Below are 20,344 nucleotides of genomic sequence, written 5' to 3'. Positions count from 1 at the left end.
GCAGGACAGATCCTGAAATTTACACTCCCGAGCTCCCCTTGGGATCAAGCTGAGGCTGGGCTTCCCCTGAAAAAGCTTCCTTTCTAGCTTCTCCCCCGACCCTTCCACATCCTACACCCCTCCCTGCCCTACAGGTTCTCCCGAGAACACTCTCTCCATCAGCCACTTATGGAAGGATTCCCCTCGTCAGACTCAGGCCCTAGGAAGCTAAGCAAGGCTGGTACCCAGAGGAGGCATCTCAGTAAGGCTAGCTCTTGCACATCCCGCTGCAAAAGGCAAGAATAGGGCCAGGTCGAGGAAAGCAGAGGGATCTATCAGAGCCTCAGCAAGTAGCTGGTAGGGGCTTCGAGGACATTCTTACAGCCATACTGTACCTCCCGTCAGGGTTCCAGAGGCCTTGGCAATTTCTCCCTTAAAGATGCACTGCGCATCTAGCAGCATCGTGATGTCCTTCACGCCCCGGAAGGAATGGATCCGTGATTTATTGTAATTCCAGATCCTGATCAGGGCGACCTGGCAAGGCTGTGCGAAATCCATGGAGATGGAATGGGACTTGCCCGGCGTGAAGGGGGCCAGCCAGACGTGCATGTCGTCCTGGGTCCTGTTCACCCCATCGATGAGGTTGCTGACCACGCGGGGGTCTCTCCCGTAGGCCGGTAAGATATTGATGTCCGGGGGGTCGGCCTGAATGTTCTCGACTCTCACCGGCTCCCCCTTGGAACTGAATATTTCTATCCCGTTGAGGCCAACGTAGTGCCTGTCCCCCCACGTGGACTTGATGTCGATGACCAGGTGCTGTCCATAGGGCAGGACGGGGATTTTGAAGTCACCCCCGTCATCTGTCTCCGGGGAGCTGTGGTCCTGCCCTTTCACAGGCTCCGGCTTCTCCTTCCAGGGGGGCGGCTGGTCGCTCTGCCGGCTGCTTTTCTGCTGCTGTAGGAACTCGTCCAGGATGTCGCCCTGGAATTCCATGTTGGAGATGCGTCCCCGGTGGGAGCGGTCGAAGGCCGTGAGGGAGTCCCACGATTCGTGCAAGGTGTGTTCCTGCTCACTGTGCCACCGGGGCCGTGGCGGCATCTGGGTGGACCAGGTGTCTTCTGGAAGGAAGGACACAGGAGGGGCGAAACTCCATTAGTGATGCGTGAGGCAGCGGGGACCCTTAAACCTTGTCTCATCCGGCGGCTCTCAGCTGGGTGGGGGTCACCCTCAGGGGCATATTCTAGAAACCGTGGGTGTTTTTCTAAAAACTTTTTATTTCATATTGGAGCATAGCCAATTCCCAGGTGACAATAGTGGTAAAGAACCCGCCCACCCTTGCAGGAGACGTAAGAGATGAGGGTTCCATCTCTGGGTCAGGAAGACCCTCTGGAGGAGGGCATGGCAACCCACTCTAGTATTCTTGCCTAGAGAATCCCCATGGACAGAGGAGCCTGGCAGCTACAGTCCATGAGTCAGACACGACTGAATTGACTTAGCATGGACGTGTAGCCAATTAACATGGGCTCAGATTAACATGAGCCAATGGACATGTAGCCAATTAACATGGGTGGGTAAAAAACCCACCTGCAATGCAGGAGACATGGGTTTGATCCCTGAATCGGGAAGATCCCTTGGAGAAGGAAATGGCAGACCACTCCAGTACGCTTGCCTGGAAAATCCCTTGGACAGAGGAGCCTGGTGAGCTACTGTCCACAGGGTCACAAAGAGTTGGACACAACTTAGCAATTAAACAACAACACAGCTGATTAACAATGTTTGAGGGTTCCAAATCAACCCCAAAGGGACTCAGCTATACATATACATGTATCCATTCTCCCCTAAACTCCCCTCCCATCCAGGCTGCCACATAACATTGAGGAGAGTTCACTGTGCTATACAGTAGGTCCGTGTTGGTTATGCATTTTAAATATAGCAGTGTGTACTTGTTGACCCCAAATTCCCTATCTCTTCCCCCGATTCTTCACCAGTGGGTGGTGTGATGCTTTTGGCTGTCTCAGTGCCCACTGGCCCTGTTGATACTTGAAGGGTGGAGCCAGGGATACGACTAGGAATGGTCCAGGCACAGAGTCTGGTCTCCTGTCTCAGGCACCGTTCAGGTTGGTAAAAAAAACTGTTTGTGGTCACCCAAGTCTGGAAACTTATTGTTTTACAAAGAGACAAGTATTTTTTCGATATACTTTGGATTTTCTAAAAATGCGACGACCATGCAAATCAAGGGAACATTCCTCGGTTGTGGGAGAACTTTTGCCGGAAGTCATCCCCGCTTCAGAAACTCACCCGACCCAAAGCGATGCGGCTGCCTGCGGCGTCTGAGTCAGCAACCCCAGGGTCTACTCTGGAGGCTGTCACAGCCACGTGACTCTAACGGGGTTTTTCAAAGACTGCCGAATGGCAGGTGGAAGGCTTGTGAAAGAATGTTACGTGGGGGGTAAAAAAAGCCAGATATGCCATTTCATATGTGGCCTCTAGTGTGGGCAGCATGTCCCAAAGTGTTAATATCACTTCTGGGTGAGGAGTAGGAAAGACTTGAACTTTCTTCTTTGACATCTTCTCTTCTAAGTTCCCTACATGTGTTATTTTTATAATCAAGGACAAAATTCTATTAAAAAAGCCAAACGACCCAGGTATACTACAAGGTAGGGAATTTACTTCTACTTGTGATGAAGTTGATTCCAAGAGCCGAGTTTATGTCTGGAGCATGTGGAGAACAGGGGCCTGGCCCTCAGGGGGTGGCTCTGAAGGCCCTGCCCTCCTCCTTGTAGGATATTAAAGCCTGCGCGTGTGCATCCAGCAGTGGCCGGCCCCCCCAGCTAAGCCATGGCTAACTGACATCTAAGGGTGTCATTCTGGAAAAACAGCAGCTGACGACACTGGCATTCTGTTTTCTCTCCTTTCATCTCGTCCTCTGCCCTGTACTCCATTTTCTGCCTGTCTCCTAGGGGGCCTGACTCCATCAATTATCTCCTCTCTCCAGAATCTTCAATCACTCCTTCCCCACTGGCATCTCCCCTCTCTCTGCCTGCAGACATGCATAAATCTCTCCTACCTGAAAGAAAAAGGAAGCTGACCTGATCTTGTGGCTCCCTCCAACTGCCGTCCTATTTTCTCCCTCCTTTCATTGCAGACGCTGCATCCTTGTGACCACCACCCTCTCTTTACCCCCTGTAACACAGCTCCTCTGTGCAGAGCTGTGGCTTTTTGCCAGCCCAAGCTCCACTTCTCGTCAGAACAAAAATCCCGATTTTCCTTTGGGTACCCCTTACTTTTAGGCCTTGCAGCTCAGGTGAATGCTGACAGCACCTTTCCAAGCTGGGTTCATGAAAGGAGCGATGGGAAAGGAGAAGGCTCTCTTTAAACTGGTGCTGCTTCCTCAGAGGTACTAGTGGTAAAGAATGGGCCTGCCGCTGCAGGAGACGTAAGAGACCCAGGTTCCATCCCTGGGTCGGGAGGGTCCCCTGGAAGAGGGCATGGCAACCCACTCCAGTATTCTTGCTCAGAGAATGCCACAGACAGAGGAGCCTGGTGGACTCCACTCCGTGGGATTGCAAAGAGTCGGACGTGACTGAAGCAACTTAGCATGCGTGCATGCTGAGCTGGTAGGATGGAGGGGTGGAGTGGTCAGTGGCCATTGGCTACATTGTGGGGGTAGGAGAGCGTGGCTGAGAATGAAGTGGGTGCATGTGAACTGAAAGCTGGAGAGTCCTGATGACAATCATGATCCCCTGGATCCAGCCATGCCTGAAGTCAAACCCCCGGTGGTTTTCTGTACCTTGCATCCATAAGAGTCTTGTAATTCCCACCACCCCTCCACTGAAGCAACTTTATCCACGTACACAATGACGCCAAGCACACAATCTTTCTCTGTCCTCTGTCCCTCCTTGACATCCCAGGCAAGTTGGGTGCGCCCTCCACCAGCTCAGGAGACATCTCTTTCTGGTTCGCCACTCTCCCCTGCCGACAGGGCCTCTGTCACAGTGCCCTCCGCTCCTCCCGGTGTTCTAACTCGGGTTGCACCAGAATGCCTCAGCCCCCTCCTGCCCTCCCCCAGCACTCCCTTCATCCAGCTCCTGGCTCCCGTGCAGGCCCCGCTCACTGTCATAAGCCAAGTTCTGGCCTCTCTCCCTGGGGTACCAAATTTCAATCCCCATGGTCCCTTGGAACATCCAGACATGTCCACTCTGTCACTTCCAACTCCAGATATCTAAAGTGGAGTTGATCAAATCCTCTAATTGGCATTATTTCTACTATACCGGTGATTCAGATGGTAAAGAATCTGCCTGCAAAGTGGGAGACCTGGGTTAAATCTCTGGGTCAGGAAGATCCCCCAGAGAAGGGAAAGGCAACCCACTTGACTATTCTTGCCTGGAGAATTCCATGGACAGAGAAGCCTGGCGGGCTACAGTCCATGGGGTCTCATAGAGTGAGCAACTAACACTTTTCACTACGATACTGAGAATAAAGATGATCTAACCCCTCACTGTGCCCCCAGGGCCCTGAGTGTGACCCCCCGCCCCCAGCCTCAGCTGACTTCTCCAGCCTCACCTCCCACCCTTCTCTCCATGAGCATCCCACTCCTGCCACGTCAGCCTTTCATTCTACCCACACAAGTCTCTCCTGGCCTCAGAGACTCTGCCCTCACGGTGCCCTTCTGCCAGGAGCGCTCTTGCCCCAGAGACCCACTACACCGGCTCTTCTAGACACCCTCCTTCTGGGAGAGGCCTTCTCTGCCCTCTCCCCTGCTGCATCCCAGGGCCTGGCACAGAACCGGTGCCTGGACGTGCTCCTAAGTATATGTCAGTAGAGGGATGGGGGCTTGGCACCATGATCACGTCCCCCCTGTGCTCAGGGCTGGAGGCCGAGGGACTCCCCCCTCCACCTGTCAGTCCTCCTGCACCTCCTCACCACCCCCCACTTCTCATCTGTCATTAACAAGACCCCAGGAGTCCCTTCCATCCTTGCCTCCAGGCGTGAGGCTTAACATCTGGCACAAGGAACTTCCCATATGGATCGTCACCACCTCAGTTTATTGTGATTTGATTTCCACTGACTGAAATGAATGGGCCGGGCTGGTCTTCAAGGGCATGGAAGGAGAAAGAGCCGAAAGTCCTGTGTGTCAGGAACTCAGCGCGCCTTTCTCTGCTGGGGTGTGCGAGAAAGGCAGGACTTGGCTTTCATCCCGTGTCTGCTTTCTGACCCACTCTCCCGTAGAGAGGGATGACTGGGTTTTAAAAGTGGAGAGGTGTAGGCTTCGCCCTGGACCTCTCAGATGTGACAGCAGGCTGGGGCCAAGTTTCCCTCTGTTTGCGGTAGGACAGGCGACTTGTTAGTCCTTGGGAGCCGGGCAACTGCTGGGATCAGTGTTTCGTCCTGTCCGTCAACATTCCTCCCCGCAGATCTGAACGGACAACAGAAAGCTACTGCTTTCATCTGTAGTCAACACGGGTTGGGAGGGACCAATATGAGATGACGGGACTGAAGCTTCAAACCCATTCCTTGGCGGAGGTTAACATGAACGGCAACGTTCTGAACTTCACTTTATAAAAACCACTGGCACCACCATGGAGTGTTAGTTGCTCAGTCACGTCCGACTCTTTGCGACTGCATGAAGTGGGGCCCTCCCGTGTCCTCTGTCCGAGGGATTTTCCAGGCAAGAATACTGGAATGGGTAGCCTTTCCCTTCTCCAGGGGATCTTCCCAACCCAGGGATCGAACCCAGGTCTCCCGCATTGCAGGTGGATTCTTCACCATCTGAGCCACCGAGGAAACCCTGAGGTCGGCACTAATTGCTACTAAAAGGGGAAGTGAAAAAGCACATAGTGAGATGCAACAGAGCCACGTTTCTTCTAGGTGAAGAGCCACAGCTGATAGGACAAGAAGGGGCCATCTGACCCAAGCCAACCAATCAGCTTCTGTCTTTGGAATTGGGGTTTCCCTGGTGGCTCAGCTGGTAAAGAATCCACCTGCAATGCGGGAGACCTGGGTTCGATCCCTGGGTTGGGAAGATCCCCTGGAGAAGGGAAAGGCTACCCATTCCTGTATTCTGGCCTGGTGAGTTCCATGGACTGGATAGTCCATGCGGTTGCAAATCGGACATGACTGAGCAAATTTCACTTCACTTCACTCATGTCAGAGAGAGAGACTGCAAGGCCACTTCCTGCTATTTGCACAGAGTTGAGAAAACTGATCTCAGGAGGAACAGTGAGGGAAAACGGACCTGCAGAGAAGCCGAGGGAGGGCCCAGCAGTCCTGGAGAGTTTAGGAGAAGCATCCTTGGTGCCTGCTGGCTTTCTGGCTCCTCCTTTCAATCCCATGTGATGCTTCCTGTCTTTGAAGGGCCAGAGGCTTCTCAAATAACACCCCCTTACTGCTCAGACTGGACTGATGAGATTTCATTCACCTGTAGCTAACTGAGCCCCGATAATGACATTTCCAAAATGCAGATGTCCTTACAATGAGATACTCCATTGGACAAAAGGATTTCCAGGCTCTGTCTGATGATGACAGCAAGATTCCAGCCCCAGGGAGGAACTTGGGCAGTCATTCATTCTACAAGCACTGTTGGAGGGCTTGACCCAAACCTTTCCTGAAGGGCATGGCTGTGGGATTTGGCTCTATGTAATGAGTAATTTAAAATTTCTAAGCAACTCTCCTTTTTAGCACGACCAGCTTAACAAGCATGAAATCTCAAGAGCTCAGTTCTTAATGTGTGTTGAGCCAAGCAGTGAAATGCCTGGAAGGAAATTAAAGAGAGACAAAGTCTTCTGATCGTGGACAAGTTAGAAAAATGCCCATCACCTCGTAACTCCCAGCGGTTCTCTAGGTCTGTTACCAGGAAGGCCTGGAATTGCCTAAGCCTTCTGGGGGCAGGTGGCTGATAACAGCAGGGCAAGCAGGGCACTGTGGGTAGCAGCATGAAGCATGGATGTTGGAGCCGGGCTGTGTGTGACGTTCGATCGCTTCAGTCATGTCTGACTCTGTGCCCCATGGACTGTAGCCCACCAGGCTCCTCTGTCCACGGAATTTTTCCACCAAGGATACTGGAGTGGGTTGCCATGCCCTCCTCCAGGGGATCTTCCTGACCCCGGGATTGAACCCGAGTGTCCTGCGTCTCCTGCATTGCAGGCAGGTTCTTTATCACTGAGCCACTGCGGAAGCCAGCAGGGCTGCCCGGCCTTAAATCCTGCTCCAGCCTTTATTGGTTGTGTGATCTGGGGAAAATTACTTAAACCTCACGTCTTCTTTTCTTTTTATAATCATATCAGTTTCAGGTGTATAGCATAGTGGTTCAATATCTGTATACACTAAAAATAAATCTAGCTCCCATCCGTTAACATAAAATTGACCTCTGTCATCCATTTCACCCACACTTCAATCATCTTGCACTCTGGTGACCACTAGTCTTTCCATATCTGTGAATTTGTTTTTATTTTATTCTGTTTATTAGAGTCTACATATGAGTGAAGTCATCAGTATTTGTCTTCCTCTGTCTGACTTCTTTCACTTAGCATAATACCCTCAAGGTCCTCTCATGTACATTACATCGTACATATATTACTCCATGTATATATGTACCATATCACATCTTTATTCATTCATCAACAGACACTTAGGGTTTTTTTTTTTCCATATCTTGTCTCTTGTAAGTAATGTTGCAATGAACATGGGGGTGCGTATAGCTTTTCAAATAGTGTTTTCATGTTCTTCAGATAAGTACCCAGAAGTGGCATACCTGGGTCATTTAGCAGTCTATTCTTAGTATTTTAAGGAATCTCCATGCTGTTTGCCATAGTGACTGTACCAATTTACAATCTCACCAACAGTGTACAAGAATTCCCTTCTCTCCCCATCCTCTCCAACATTAGTTATCCCTTGTCTTATTGATAGTAGCCATCCTAACAGGTATGAGGAGGTTTTGATTTGCAGTTTTGTGGTTTTGATTTGCAGTTCCTTGATAATTAGTGATACTGAGCATCTTTTCATGTACTTGTTGGTTATCTGTATGTCTTCTTTGGAAAAATGTCTATTTAGGTCCTCTTCCCACTTTTAAATCCTTTTTTATGTTGTTGTTGTTGTTAAGTTGTACGAGTCCTTTATATATTCTGGATATTAACCCCTTAAAACATATGATTTGCAAATATCACCTCCTATTCAATAGGTTGCCTTTTCATTCTGATGATGGTTTCCTTTATTGTACGTAAGCTTTGTTGATTGATGTAGTCCCATTTACTTATTTTTGCCTTTGTTTCTCTTATCTTTGGAGTCAGAGCCACAAAAACATCTCTAAGGCTTGTGTCATTGAGATTACTGCCTGTATTTTCTTCTAGGAATTTTATGGTTTCAGGTCTTATAATCAGGTCTTTAATCCATTTTGAGTTAATTTTTGTGTATGGTGTAATACAGTGCTCTAGTTCTATCCTTTTGCATGTGGCTGTCCAGTTTTCCCAACATTATTTATTGGAGAGACCGTCCTTTCTTCATTCTATATCTTTACTCCTTTGTCATTGATTAACAGTCCATATATGCATGGGTGTATTTCTGGGCTTTCAATTCTATTCCATTAATTTATGTGGCTCTTTTTGTATCAGTATCATACTGTTTTGATTATTATAGCTTTGTAGTATAACTTAAAACTAGGGAGCATGATACTTCCAGCTTTGTTCTTCTTTCTCAAGATGATTTTGACTATTTGGAATCTTTTGTGGTTCCATACACATTTTAGAATTATTTCTTCTAGTTCTTGAAATATGCCATTGGAATTTTGATAAGGATTGCATTAAATCTATAGATTGCTTTGAGTAGTGTGGACATTTTAAGAATACTAGTTCTTCAAACCCATGAGCAAGGAATGTCTTCCTTTTGTGTGTCTGCGTCTTCTTTAATTTCTTCCATCAGTGTTGTGTAGTTTTCAGTGTCTTTCACCTCCTTCATTAAATTTATTCTTAGGTATTTTGTCTTTTTTGATGCCATTGTAAATGAGATTATTTTCTTTATTTCTCTTTCTGATAGTTTGTTATTAGTGTATAGAAATGTCACATATTTCTGTATATTAGACTTTGTATCCTGCAATTTTACTGAATTCATTTACTAGTTATAGCAATTTTTTGATAGAGTCTTTAGGGTTTTCTATTTCAATATGTAGTATCATGTCATCTGCAAATAGTGACAGTTTTTATTTCTTCTGTTCTGATTTGAATGATTTTTTTCTTTTCCTTGCCTAATTGCTATGGCTAGGGCTTCCAATGTTGAATGAAAGCAGTGAGAATGTGCATCCTTGTCTTGTTCCTGATCTCTTAGAGGAAATGCTTTCAGCTTTTCACCATTGAGTTTAATGCTAGCTGTGAGCTTTTCGTATATGGTCTTTATTGTGTTTGAGGTATGTTCCCTCTATACCAATCTTGTTGAGAATTTTTATCATAATAAATGCTGAATTTTGTCAAAAGCAATTTTTTTACATCAACTGAGATAATCATATGATTTTTATCCTTCATTCTGTTGTATCACATTGATTAATTTGTGGATATTGAATCATCTTTGCATCCCTGAATTCAGTTCAGTTCAGTTCAGTCACTCAGTAGTGTCTGATTCTTTGTAACCCCACGGACTGAGGCACACCAGGCTTCCCTGTTCATCACCAACTCCTGGAGATGCTCAAATTTACGTCCATTGAGTCGGTGATGCCATCCAACTGTTTCATCCTCTGTCACCACCTTCTCCTGCCTTCAATCTTACCCAGAATCAGGGTCTTTTCTAATGAATCACTTCTTTTAATCAAGGGGCCAAAGTATTGGAGTTTCAGCTTGAGCATCAGTCCTTCCAATGAACACCCAGGACTGATTTCCTTTAGGATGGACTGGTTGGATCTCCTTGCAGTCCAAGGGACTGTCAAGAGTCTTCTCCAACACCACAGTTCAAAAGCATCAATTCTTCGGTGCTCAGCTTTGTCTTTTCTTTATCTCTCACATCCATACATGACTCCTGAAAAAGCCATAGCTTTGACTAGACAGATCTTTGTTGGCAAAGTAATGTCTCTGCTTTTTAATATGCTGTCTAGGTTGGTTATAGCTTTTCTTCCAAGCAGCAAGTGATTTTAATTTCATGGCTGCAGTCACTATCTGCAGTGATTTTGGAGCCCCCCAAAATAAAGTCTCTCACTGTTTCCACTGTTTCCCCATCTATTTGCCATGAAGTGATGGGACCAGATGCCATGATCTTCATTTTCTGAATGTTGAGTTTTAAGCCAACTTTTTCACTCTCCTCTTTCACTTTCATCAAGAGGCTCTTTAGTTCTTCTTTGTGCTCTGCCATAAGGGTGGTGTCATCTGCATATCTGAGGTTATTGATATTTCTCCTGGCAATCTTGATTCCACCTTGTGCTTCATCCAGCCTGGCATTTTGCATGATATACTTTGCATATAAGTTAAACAAGCAGGGTGACAATATACAACCTTGACATACTCCTTTCCCTATTTGAAACCAGTCTGTTGTTCTATGTCCAGTTCTAACTGTTGCCTCTTGACCTGCATACAGATTACTCAGGAGGCAGGTAAGGTGGTCTGGTATTCCCATCTCTTTAAGAATTTTCCACAGTTTGCTGTGATCCATAAAACCCTACTTAGTCATGGTGTGTGATCCTTTTAATGTACTGTTGGATTAGGTTTGCTAATATTTTGTTGAGAATTTTGGCATCTATATTCATCAGTGATACTGGGCTGTAATTTTCTTTCTTCCTTCCTTCCGTTCTTTCTTTTGTGGTGTACTTGTCTAGTTTTGCTATCAGGATAATACTAACTTCATAAAATGTTTGGAAGTTTTCCTTCCTCTTTAGTTTTTTGAAAGTGTTTGAAAAGATTAGATATTAAATCTTCTTTGAATGTTTTATAGACTTCACCAGTGAAGTTATCTGGTCCTGGGATTTTGTTTGTTGAAAGATTTTTGATTACTGTTTCAATCTCCTTACTAGTAATTGGTCTATTTAACTCTTCTATTTCTTCATGATTCAGTCTAAGAAGATTGTTTGTTTCTAGTAATTTGTTCATTTCTTCTAGGTTGTCCAATTTATGTGTACAATTGTTCATAGTAGTCTCTTATGATCTTTTGTATCTCTGTGGTATTAGTTGTAACTTCTCTTTCATTTCTGATTTTATTTATTTGAGCTCTTTCTCTTTTTTTTTCTCGGTTAGTCTAGCTAAAGGCTTCCCAACTTCATTTGTCTTTTCAAAGAATCAGCTCTTACTTTCACTGATTTTTTTCCTGTTTTATTTTAGTCTCTACTTCATTTATTTCTGCTCTGGTCTTTATTATTTCCTTCATCTACTAATTTTGGGCTTCATTTGTTCTTCTTTTTCTAGTTCCTTTAGGTGCAACATTAGGTTGTTTACTGGGGATTTTTCTTATTTCTTGAGGCAAACTTGTAGTGCCATGAACTTCCCTCCTGGAACCACTTTTGCTATGTCGCACAGATTTTGGTATGTCATCTTTCTTTCTTGCTTTTTTAAAATTCTATGTATTTATGCTGCTGTGCACAGGTTTTCTCCAGTTGCAGTGTATGGACTTCTCCTGCAGCAGGTCTCTTGTGGCCAGGCATAGGCTCTAGGGTACATGGGCTCAGTGGTTGTGGCTCAAGGGCACTAGAGTGCAGGCTCAGTAGTTGCGGGGCACAGGCTGGTATGTGTCTGTTTGGGTTCATCGTATTCAGAGTTCTCTGGGCTTCCTGGATCTGGATGTCTGTTTCCTTCCCCAGGGAAGTTTCCAGCCACTTTTCCTGCAAATAATTTTTCATGCCCTTTCTCTTCCTCTGGGAGCCTATGATATGAATGTTATTCTTCTTGATGTTCCAAAGCGCCCTTAAAATATCTTTATTTTTTAATATTCTTTTTTTCTTATGCTGCTCTGTGCCTGGGTGAGTTCTATTGCTTTGTCTTCCAGCCTGCTGATTTATTCTTCTATCTCATCCAATATGCTATTGAACCCCTCAAGTGTATTTCTCGGTTCAGTTATACTTTCTGTTTGATAATTTCTTAAATTTTCTATCTCTTTGTTGAAGTTCTCACTGGGTTTATCTATTCTTCCAATTTCTATGAGCATCGTCTGACCATTTTTTTGAACTTTTTACCAGGTAGATTATTATCTTTGTTTTGTTTAGTTCTTTTTTGGTAGTTTTGTCTTGTTCTTTCGATAGGAATATATTCCTGTTTCCTCATTTTGCCTAATTCTCAGTGTTTGTTTCTATATGTTAAGTAAATCAGCTCTCTTGGTCTTGAAGGAGTGGCCTTATGTAAGAGATATCCTTCAGGGTTCAGAAATGCAATTCTGCCTGGCAACCAGAGCCAGGTGCTCAAGGCATGTCCCCTTATGGGTTGCAGGCATGCTCTTGCTGTGGCGGGGTCATGGGTGCTGCTATGTATTGGGGGCAGGGCTAACCCCTGAAAAGACAGCAATGCTGACCCGGATGGCTGCTGGGTTCTAGTGGGCAGGGTTTACCACCTATTCAGCTGTGAGGTCTGGCTGAGGTGCAGGGGTGGGTAGGGTTCTAAGTGGGGTGTGCCAGCTGGTGCTCAGACCAGAGGGAGAATTCCAAAATGACACCCACAGGCACTGGGATCAGCAAAGTAGCCTGAAATTGCAAAAATGGCTCCCTCCAGTTTCTCAGTTCCCAGGGAGCATCCAAAATTGTTCCAGCAGATGCTTTGAGATTAGTACTTGGGTCCCATTCACCTATGGTCCATGCACTTTTTAACCCAGCATTTTTGTGCTGGTTTTCAGGTTGAGTGAATATGTGAGTGAGCCCTTTAAAAGCTAGCTTTCCATTCTCTGCAGTTCTACAGTTTGGGGTGTATCCTTCATTGGTTTTCAAAGCCAGATGTTGTGGGGGCTCATCTCTCATGTGCAGGATCCAAGAATTGGGGTGCCTAATGCTCAAATTCCTTAATCCCCAGAGATAGTAACGGTACCTGTGTAATCCTCCCATCTGTAGACTGTCATGGTTGGGGTGTGGCTTTCTTCCTTAATGAGATCATCTCTCTGCCTCCCATACCCACCTTGATGTTGTCCTTTTACCCTTTCCTGTGGAGACTTTGTTCATCCAGCTTTCAGGTCCTTTTCAGGGGGGAATATTTCACATGCAATTGTAGTTTTGTTGCGTCCGTGGGAGGAAGTGAGTGGGATCTTCTTATGCCACCATTTTGAACCTTCCATCTTATCCTGCTTTCTTACCTCACATTTTCTTTTTTTAATTCATTAATTTATTTTTGGCTGCACTGCGTCTTCACTGCTGTGCATGGGCTTTCTCTAGTTAACGGCGAATGAGGGATACTCTCTGATTGCAGTGCACAGGCTGCTCACTGCAGTGACTTCTCTTGTTGCGACTCGCAGGCTCTAGTAGTTTTGGCGCACAGGCTTAGTTGCCCTGCGACACGTGGAATCTTCCCAGAGCAGGGATCGAACCCATGTCCTCTGCATTGGCGAGTAGATTCTTAACCACTGGACCACCAGGGAAATCCCCACATTTTCTTTATCTGTAAAATGGGGCTGGTAGGAGAATTAAATGAGCCTGTTTGAGTAACATGCCCAGATGACAGCCTGGTTTACTGCAAACATGCCATGCATCCAGCCATTGCAATTCTTTCTTTTCATCATTCTTCCCACACACTGCAGGAGACCCACCATGAGTCAGGCACCTGGGGCCTGGGGTGTGTGTGTGTGCTAAGTCGTTTCAGTTGTGTCCAACTCTTTGTGACACCCTGGAGTACAGCCCACCAAGCTCCTCTGTCCATGCGATTCTCCAGGCAAGAATACCAGAGTGGATTGCCATGCTCTCCTCCAGGGGATCTTCTCGACCCAGGGATTGAACCCGTGTCTCATTATGCCTCCTGCCTTGGCAGGTGCGTTCTTTACCATTAGTGCTACCTAGGAAGCCCGAGGTCCTGGGGATCCCAACACAAATAAGACCGGCCCCTGTCCCCAAAGAGCTTCTTGGTCCTTTTCTTCCACTCTGCCCTCCTCCCTGATACACAGTCTCAGGGTGAAGTCTTGGCGGGGTGGGCAGCACAATCTGTAAGGCTGAGGAGTCAGAAACAGAAGCTCTGCCTGGGAGAAGGGAGCCACCTCTCACCATGGAAAGGCACTCAAGAGTCTGCGGGGACTGCTCTGCCCTAAGTGACATCGAGGGTCTGAAAGAGACCACAAACTCTCCACATTTCTAAGTGTAACTCTGGCAAAATCCAGACCTTTGGAGTCTGTCCACTAGACAAGAATAGTGCAGGTGCTAATGTAATTCACTAAAAATATATACATGGGCTTTGCATATAGCTATACCATCATCCCATGATGCTGCCACTGCATCACAGAGTGGGGATGCTGCTGCTGCTGCTGACAACAATAGTAATAAACAGCAGCAGCGAACATCTGTTGGGTGTTCTTATGTGCCAGACTCAGTGCCAAATGCTGCCCGTGTATGATCTCATTTGAGCCTCCCAGCTTGTAGCCCACCATGAGTTGGGTATTATCTGCCTCCTTCCAAATGAGGAAATGGAGGCTCCGAGGGATTTCAGAACTTGCCCACAGTTTGGGTTGGCAGTGGGGAATCAAGATAAATGTTTGATTTCAGGGCTTGTGCTTCTGTGTGGTACAGGGTGGGGATAAACCCAGAGGATCTCGAGGTGAGCCCTGCCTTGGTAGGCCCAGGAGCTTTGTGGACAATAAAAGACATAGAAGCTAGTGTTGAAATAATGGCGCCCACTTCTGGAGCACATTCCACATGCCAGGCTCTGGTCACTATTTTGAAGCCATTATCTCATTCATTTCTTATAACACTTTGGGAAGGGGGCAGTTGTGGGAGTTCATCCCCATTTCACAGATGAAGATGCTGAGGCTCAGAAAGTGGAAGTGTCCAGCTCTCCAGGACCCAGGCTAGAAGTCTCAGGTCTACTAGTAGCAGAGTCTGAATTCAAGTGGTTTGACTCATGTTGTTCTGCTACATTCTGTCCTGGTAGCCAAATCTGAGTGCAAATATTCAGAAATCCAGACACTGGCATCTCCTTTCAGATCTCTTAGAGATAATCTACTGCAAAGTTCACAAAGCAGGTGAATCCTGCTAGCAGATGTGTATTTTTTTTTTTTTTTTTTTTTACCCACACAGGGTTTAAAAATAATCTCCATCAGTGGCCAATGTTGAAAAATAAGAATATTCTACAATTTTGATTTCTCTTGATAAAAGGAAAAGGGAGATCTGGCCCAAGGGCCTTGTATTCTTTTTTTTTTTTTAAATATTTATTTATTTGGCTGCCTTCAGTCTTAGTTGCATTATGTGGGATCTTTTGTTGCAGCGCATGGGCTTACTTGCTCTGTGTCATGTGGGATCTTAGTCCCCTGACTAGGAATCGAACCCATGTCCCTTGCATGGCAAGGCAGATTCTCAACCACTTGACCACCAAGGAAGCCCTGGGCTTGTATTTCTGAATGCCAAAAAGCCCCTTTTAGATGGGTCTGTGCTCTCCAGTTTGCCACAGTCCTCACCATTCCCTACAGTACTTCCAACTCCCAGGCAAGAATCAGTTGCTACTTATCATCACACTTGCATTATTCTCATAACAGTACGGTTAAGAATAAAGTGAAGTAATTAGAGACCAAAAGTCTCTATCAGAGGTTAGATAACAGACTAGATTGGAAAAGCCATGGTCGGCAAGAAAAATGGACAAAGGAACGTATCTTGGAGCCAGTGACAAATATGCCTGTGGGTTTCACAGGCAAAGTGTGCCTTGCCCACTTCGCTCACTGCTACTACCCCTGTGGCCCCTGAGACAGGGAATCTGGGACCCTTGGTTGAGAAGAACCTTCTTGTTTTGCAGGTGGGGAAACTGAGGTCCAGGGAGCAATACAGCTTCATGCTAGTTAGCAGCCCTGGCTCCACTGAGATAGACCCAGTGAGTCAGATGGATTCTGGAACTTACCTCTGCTGGCTGGCTGGCCGTCACCCTGACTGAGGCTGAGGGCGTCCCTCCTCAGTCCCCTCCTCCCACTAGCAGGCTGCTCCCTGTGGGGGGGCTGGTTAAAGATGTCAAAGTCATCACCGTGGACTTTGGGGGTCGTCCTCTGAGCTCTCTCACTGGCGATGACATTCCAGCTGCTCAGCCGCCCTTGCTCACGTCGGGGGCCTTTATCCCTGGCCTCGGACACTCCAGGCCCCTCACCGATGACGTCGTCTGATGGAAGCCCGTCTCTCCCGTCCAGCGGCTTCTCTGGACTCAGCCAGAGGGGTTTCAACTTCGGGCCTCCCGGCTTCCTGCCTTTCCCCGCGGGAGAAGGTTGTAACCAGGATGGGGTCTTCCCTGGCGGCTCAGAGACTTTTCTGCCTGTGAGGTTTCCCAGCTGTCGGAGCAGCGAGAGCTCCTGGTCAGGAGGAGGGCACTCCACAGGGGGCGAGTGGGAAGGACCACTGGGCTCGCCACCCGCCGAGGACGGGGCGGCTGAAACGCTGAGCTCCTCCTTTGACCGGGACAAACTGTCTTTCACACCATCAGGAGAACTCATCCTTCCACCAAATAAATTTCCTTGTGAAGAAACCTTCGCATCCTCTGCTGCTCCAGCTGGCTGCGAGTGACTGGTGCAGAGCTCCTCGTCTCCCTCGGTGCCAGGCGTCTTGCGGACACCTCTGCTTTCTTCCGAGAGGGCAGCATCGCTCTTTTCCATCCTCTCATCTTGCAGCCCCACCAGGATGCTGTGCGGGGCCTCGCCACCCCCTTTGTCTAACTTGCCATCAAAGATGAGTTTTTTGTTGACATAAAGCTTCACGTTCTTAGCCCCGATGTCAAAGTCCTAAAAATACAAAATTTCACAAAATGAAGGTGCGCGGCATTGCACCGGTGTATCAAGTTTTGAAAGCAGCCGATAAGGGACTTCCCTGGTGGTCCACTGTTTAAGAAGCTGCCTGCCAGGGCCAGGGTCATGGGTTTGATCCCCGATCTGGGAAGATTCCACATATGGTGGGGCAACTAAGTCCATGTGGACAACGACTGAAGCCTGCCTGCCTGGAGCCTGTGCTCTGCATCAAGGGAAGCCACTGCAATGAGAAGCCCATGCACCACAACTAGAGAGTCACGCCCTCTTGCCACAACTAGAGAAAGTCCACTGTGCATCAGTGAAAACCCAGAGCAACCCTCCCCCACAAAAAAAGTAGCAGATGAAAAAGAGAAATGTGGGATGCTAAAAACATGAGCTTTCTGAGACCACAGCACTGGGGCTGTTAAATCAGGCTCTGTCTCATTGTGGCGTAAAGGGTTCCGTATGCTATAAATCAAAGGCCTTTCACAAAGAGGCGCCTCGGTCGCCATCTTCGTCATCATTACCTCCTGCTGGGACACGGGTAACAGCCTGCTAATTGGTCTGCCTGCTTCCTGTCTCTTGCTCCTTCATCCTCAGCTTCACATTGCCACCAGAGTTAATTTCTTACAAGAGCGGATCTGGCTCCATCACATCCCTTTGTGAAATCCTTCATGTGTTTTTGCCACCTATAGTTCCTTAAAGCATGGGTCCTGGGCCTCCTGCGTCAGAAAAGCTGGGCAGGCACATAAAATGCAGATGTCCTAGGTCCCAGGGGGGCCATATGGTGGGGGCTCTGAAAGCAGAGCCTGAGACAAGGATTTGAGTGCAGGTAGCTTATGGACAAGTGCTTCTTTGAGGGAGAGTCAGGTAGGGCAGGTGATAATGCAAACAGCTTTTCGGGCTGATCACTGCTGTGGGCAACTGGGGCCCCCTCCAGCTAGGACACTGTGAGGGACCTGCAGAAAGAATCTCAGAAATGTCCCTCCAAAGGTAGAGGGTTGGACGTTTATCCACTGATCCCCTTCCCTGCGGTTGACGGCTGCCCCAGGGGGCACTGATGTCCCACCACGTCCACAGGCTGAGCCCTCGGGTGGCTTTGGGAAAAGCACCCAAGCAGCAAGGCTGACAGCCTGGAGGCACTGGGGGTGGTGCCCAGCTGGCACGCCCAGGAACTGTCTCAACTCACTGTGGCCGCAATCAGAGGGGAGCCCAGAGGATGCAGTGTGGGATCCACAGAGGATGCACTTGTGAAGGATAGTCTGGATGGTTTCTTTGCACACGGAAGCTGAAGGATGCCAGGCAGGTGAGATGAACTCTGAACCCCTGGTCAAGAACCCACCTGCAGTGCAGGAGACCTGGGTTCAATCCTGGGTTGGGAGGATCCCCTGGAGAAGGGAAAGGCTACCCACTCCAGTATTCTGGCCTGGAGAATTCCATGGACTGTATAGTCCATGCGGTCGCAAAGAGTCGGACACGACTGAGCGACTTTCACTTTCAGCATGACACAAAGTGACTTTCACAAGCGGGTCGCTGCCTGGCCTTCTCTCTCCCCACCTCCTAGCACGTGTGCCCCGCATTGGGCAACAATGCTTCACACTTAAAATCGAATCACACCTTCTACTACTGCCCTATTGGGTCATTCTTTTTTACACAAAAACAGTTTTAATAAACAGCTTTCTCGAGGAATGTAATACCTACCTCATACAGTAAACTGGACATATTTAAAGTGTACAATTTAATGGATAAAGAAGATGTGCTAGAAGTATATATATATAATGGAATATTAGTCATAAAAAAGAATGAAGTCATGCCATTTGCAGCAACATGGATGGACCTAGAGAATATTATACTAAGTGAAGTAAGACAGAGAAAGACAAATATCATATGATATCACTTACACGTGGAATCGAAAAAAAAGACACACATGAACTTATTTGCAAAACAGAAACAGACCCACAGACACAGAAAACAAACTTACATTTACCAAATGGGAAAGGAACGAAGGAAGGATAAGTTAGGAGCTTGAGACTAGCAGATACACACAACTATATATAAAATAGATAACCAACAAGGATTCACTTAAAGCACAGAGGACCACATTCAATATTTTGTAATAGCCTGTAAGTGAAAAGAATCTGAAAAAGGGTATAAACATATATAATCTTTTATATATATATATATATATATATATATATATCTGAACCACTGTGCTTTACACCTGAAACTAAAACAACACTGTAAATTAACTGTACTTCAATTAAAAAGAAATAGTAAAGCATACAACTTAGACAGCAAGGAGATCAAACCAGTCAATCCTAAAGGAAACCAACCCTGAATATTCATTGGAAGGACTGATGCTGAAGCTGAAGCTCCAATACTTTGGCCACCTGATGTGAAAAGCTGACTCACTGGAAAAGACCCTGATGCCGGGAAAGACGGAGGGCAGGAGGAGAAGGGGGCAACAGAGGATGAGATGGTTGGATGGCTTCATCGACTCAATGCACATGAGTTTGGGCAAGATCCGGGAGATAGTGAAGGACAGGGAAGCTTGGAGTGCTGCAGTCCATGGGGTTGCAGAGAGTCAGACACAACTGATCAACTGAACAACAAATACAAAACTTGTTAAGTTTTAACATATGATCATTACCCGAAGGCTTCCTCATACCCCTTGGTAGTCCCTCCCACCCCACCCCTAAGCAACCACCCACCAGCCTTCTGTCACTACAGATTAGTTTGCATTTTCTAGACTATTTATACAAAAGGAGTCAGCACTATGAACTCTATGGGGCCTGGGGGCCTGGCTTCTTTGCCCCAGCATAATACCTCCGAGATTCATCCATGTTGCTGACATGAAGAGTTTTATGCCTTCTTATTGCTGAGGAGCAGTCCATTCTGGGGTGCCCCACAATCTGTCTGTCCATCCACCTTCACAACAAACTGTGGGAGGCTGCAGCTCCCTCCAGCTGGCCTTTGCCTCCTCTCCTCTGCATGAACCTACCCTGCCAAGGGTGCCAGTAACTGGGATGATAACAATCATCCTTGTTGTCTGGATGATTCCGATGGATTCTTGTCTTGGTCTGTCACTCGTAGGGCCCTCCTCTCACTCTCAAGGGTGCCATAGTTTGGACAACCAGTTTTAGGGTCCAGCAGGTGACCAGACACACTGGGAAGTTCTCAGTCCTCAGGCAGGTTATCCCCCTGCTTCCTGTTCTCACAGCAGCCCAGGCTCCCCGCTGCTCCTTGACTGGCTGGTGGGTCCCGAGCCTCCTGACTTTCCTGTGTTCTCTCTCTAGGTGGTCCCACTCAGGCCCAAGGTCCTAAATTTCATCCTTGCGTTGGTGACTCCCAACTATTTATTTTACTGGAGTTTAGTTGATTTACAACATTGCATTAGTTTCGGGTGTATAGCAAAGTGATTCAGTCATATATATATGTATTTTCCAGATTCTTTTGCATTGTGTTTTACTGTAAGATATTAAATATAGTTCTCTGTGCCACACAGTAGATCCTTGTTGTTTATCTGTTT

At 47.1% G+C, this 20,344-nt stretch overlaps 1 protein-coding gene across 7 annotated transcripts in view; it reads right to left on the bottom strand.

Annotated features, from left to right (window-relative positions):
• Window positions 1-20,344, bottom strand: part of LOC122433296 (katanin interacting protein) — a 228,546-nt gene that overhangs the window by 30,699 nt on the left and 177,503 nt on the right. For 6 of the 7 annotated variants that reach the window (XM_043456082.1, XM_043456086.1, XM_043456085.1 and 3 more), the window contains 2 exons: window positions 15,948-16,812; window positions 375-1,097 (listed from right to left, as the gene is read on the bottom strand). In XM_043456082.1, the coding sequence (XP_043312017.1) occupies window positions 375-1,097; window positions 15,948-16,812 (1,588 nt within the window). The remainder of the gene's footprint in view (window positions 1-374; window positions 1,098-15,947; window positions 16,813-20,344) is intronic. The other variant, XM_043456088.1, reaches the window with a different exon arrangement.

The sequence above is a fragment of the Cervus canadensis genome, chromosome 32 (assembly GCF_019320065.1).
Source record: "Cervus canadensis isolate Bull #8, Minnesota chromosome 32, ASM1932006v1, whole genome shotgun sequence".
In the NCBI taxonomy this organism is placed as follows: Eukaryota; Metazoa; Chordata; class Mammalia; order Artiodactyla; family Cervidae; genus Cervus; species Cervus canadensis.
Note: the sequence above shows the minus strand (reverse complement) of the source record. Positions and strands in the feature narration are given on the sequence as shown.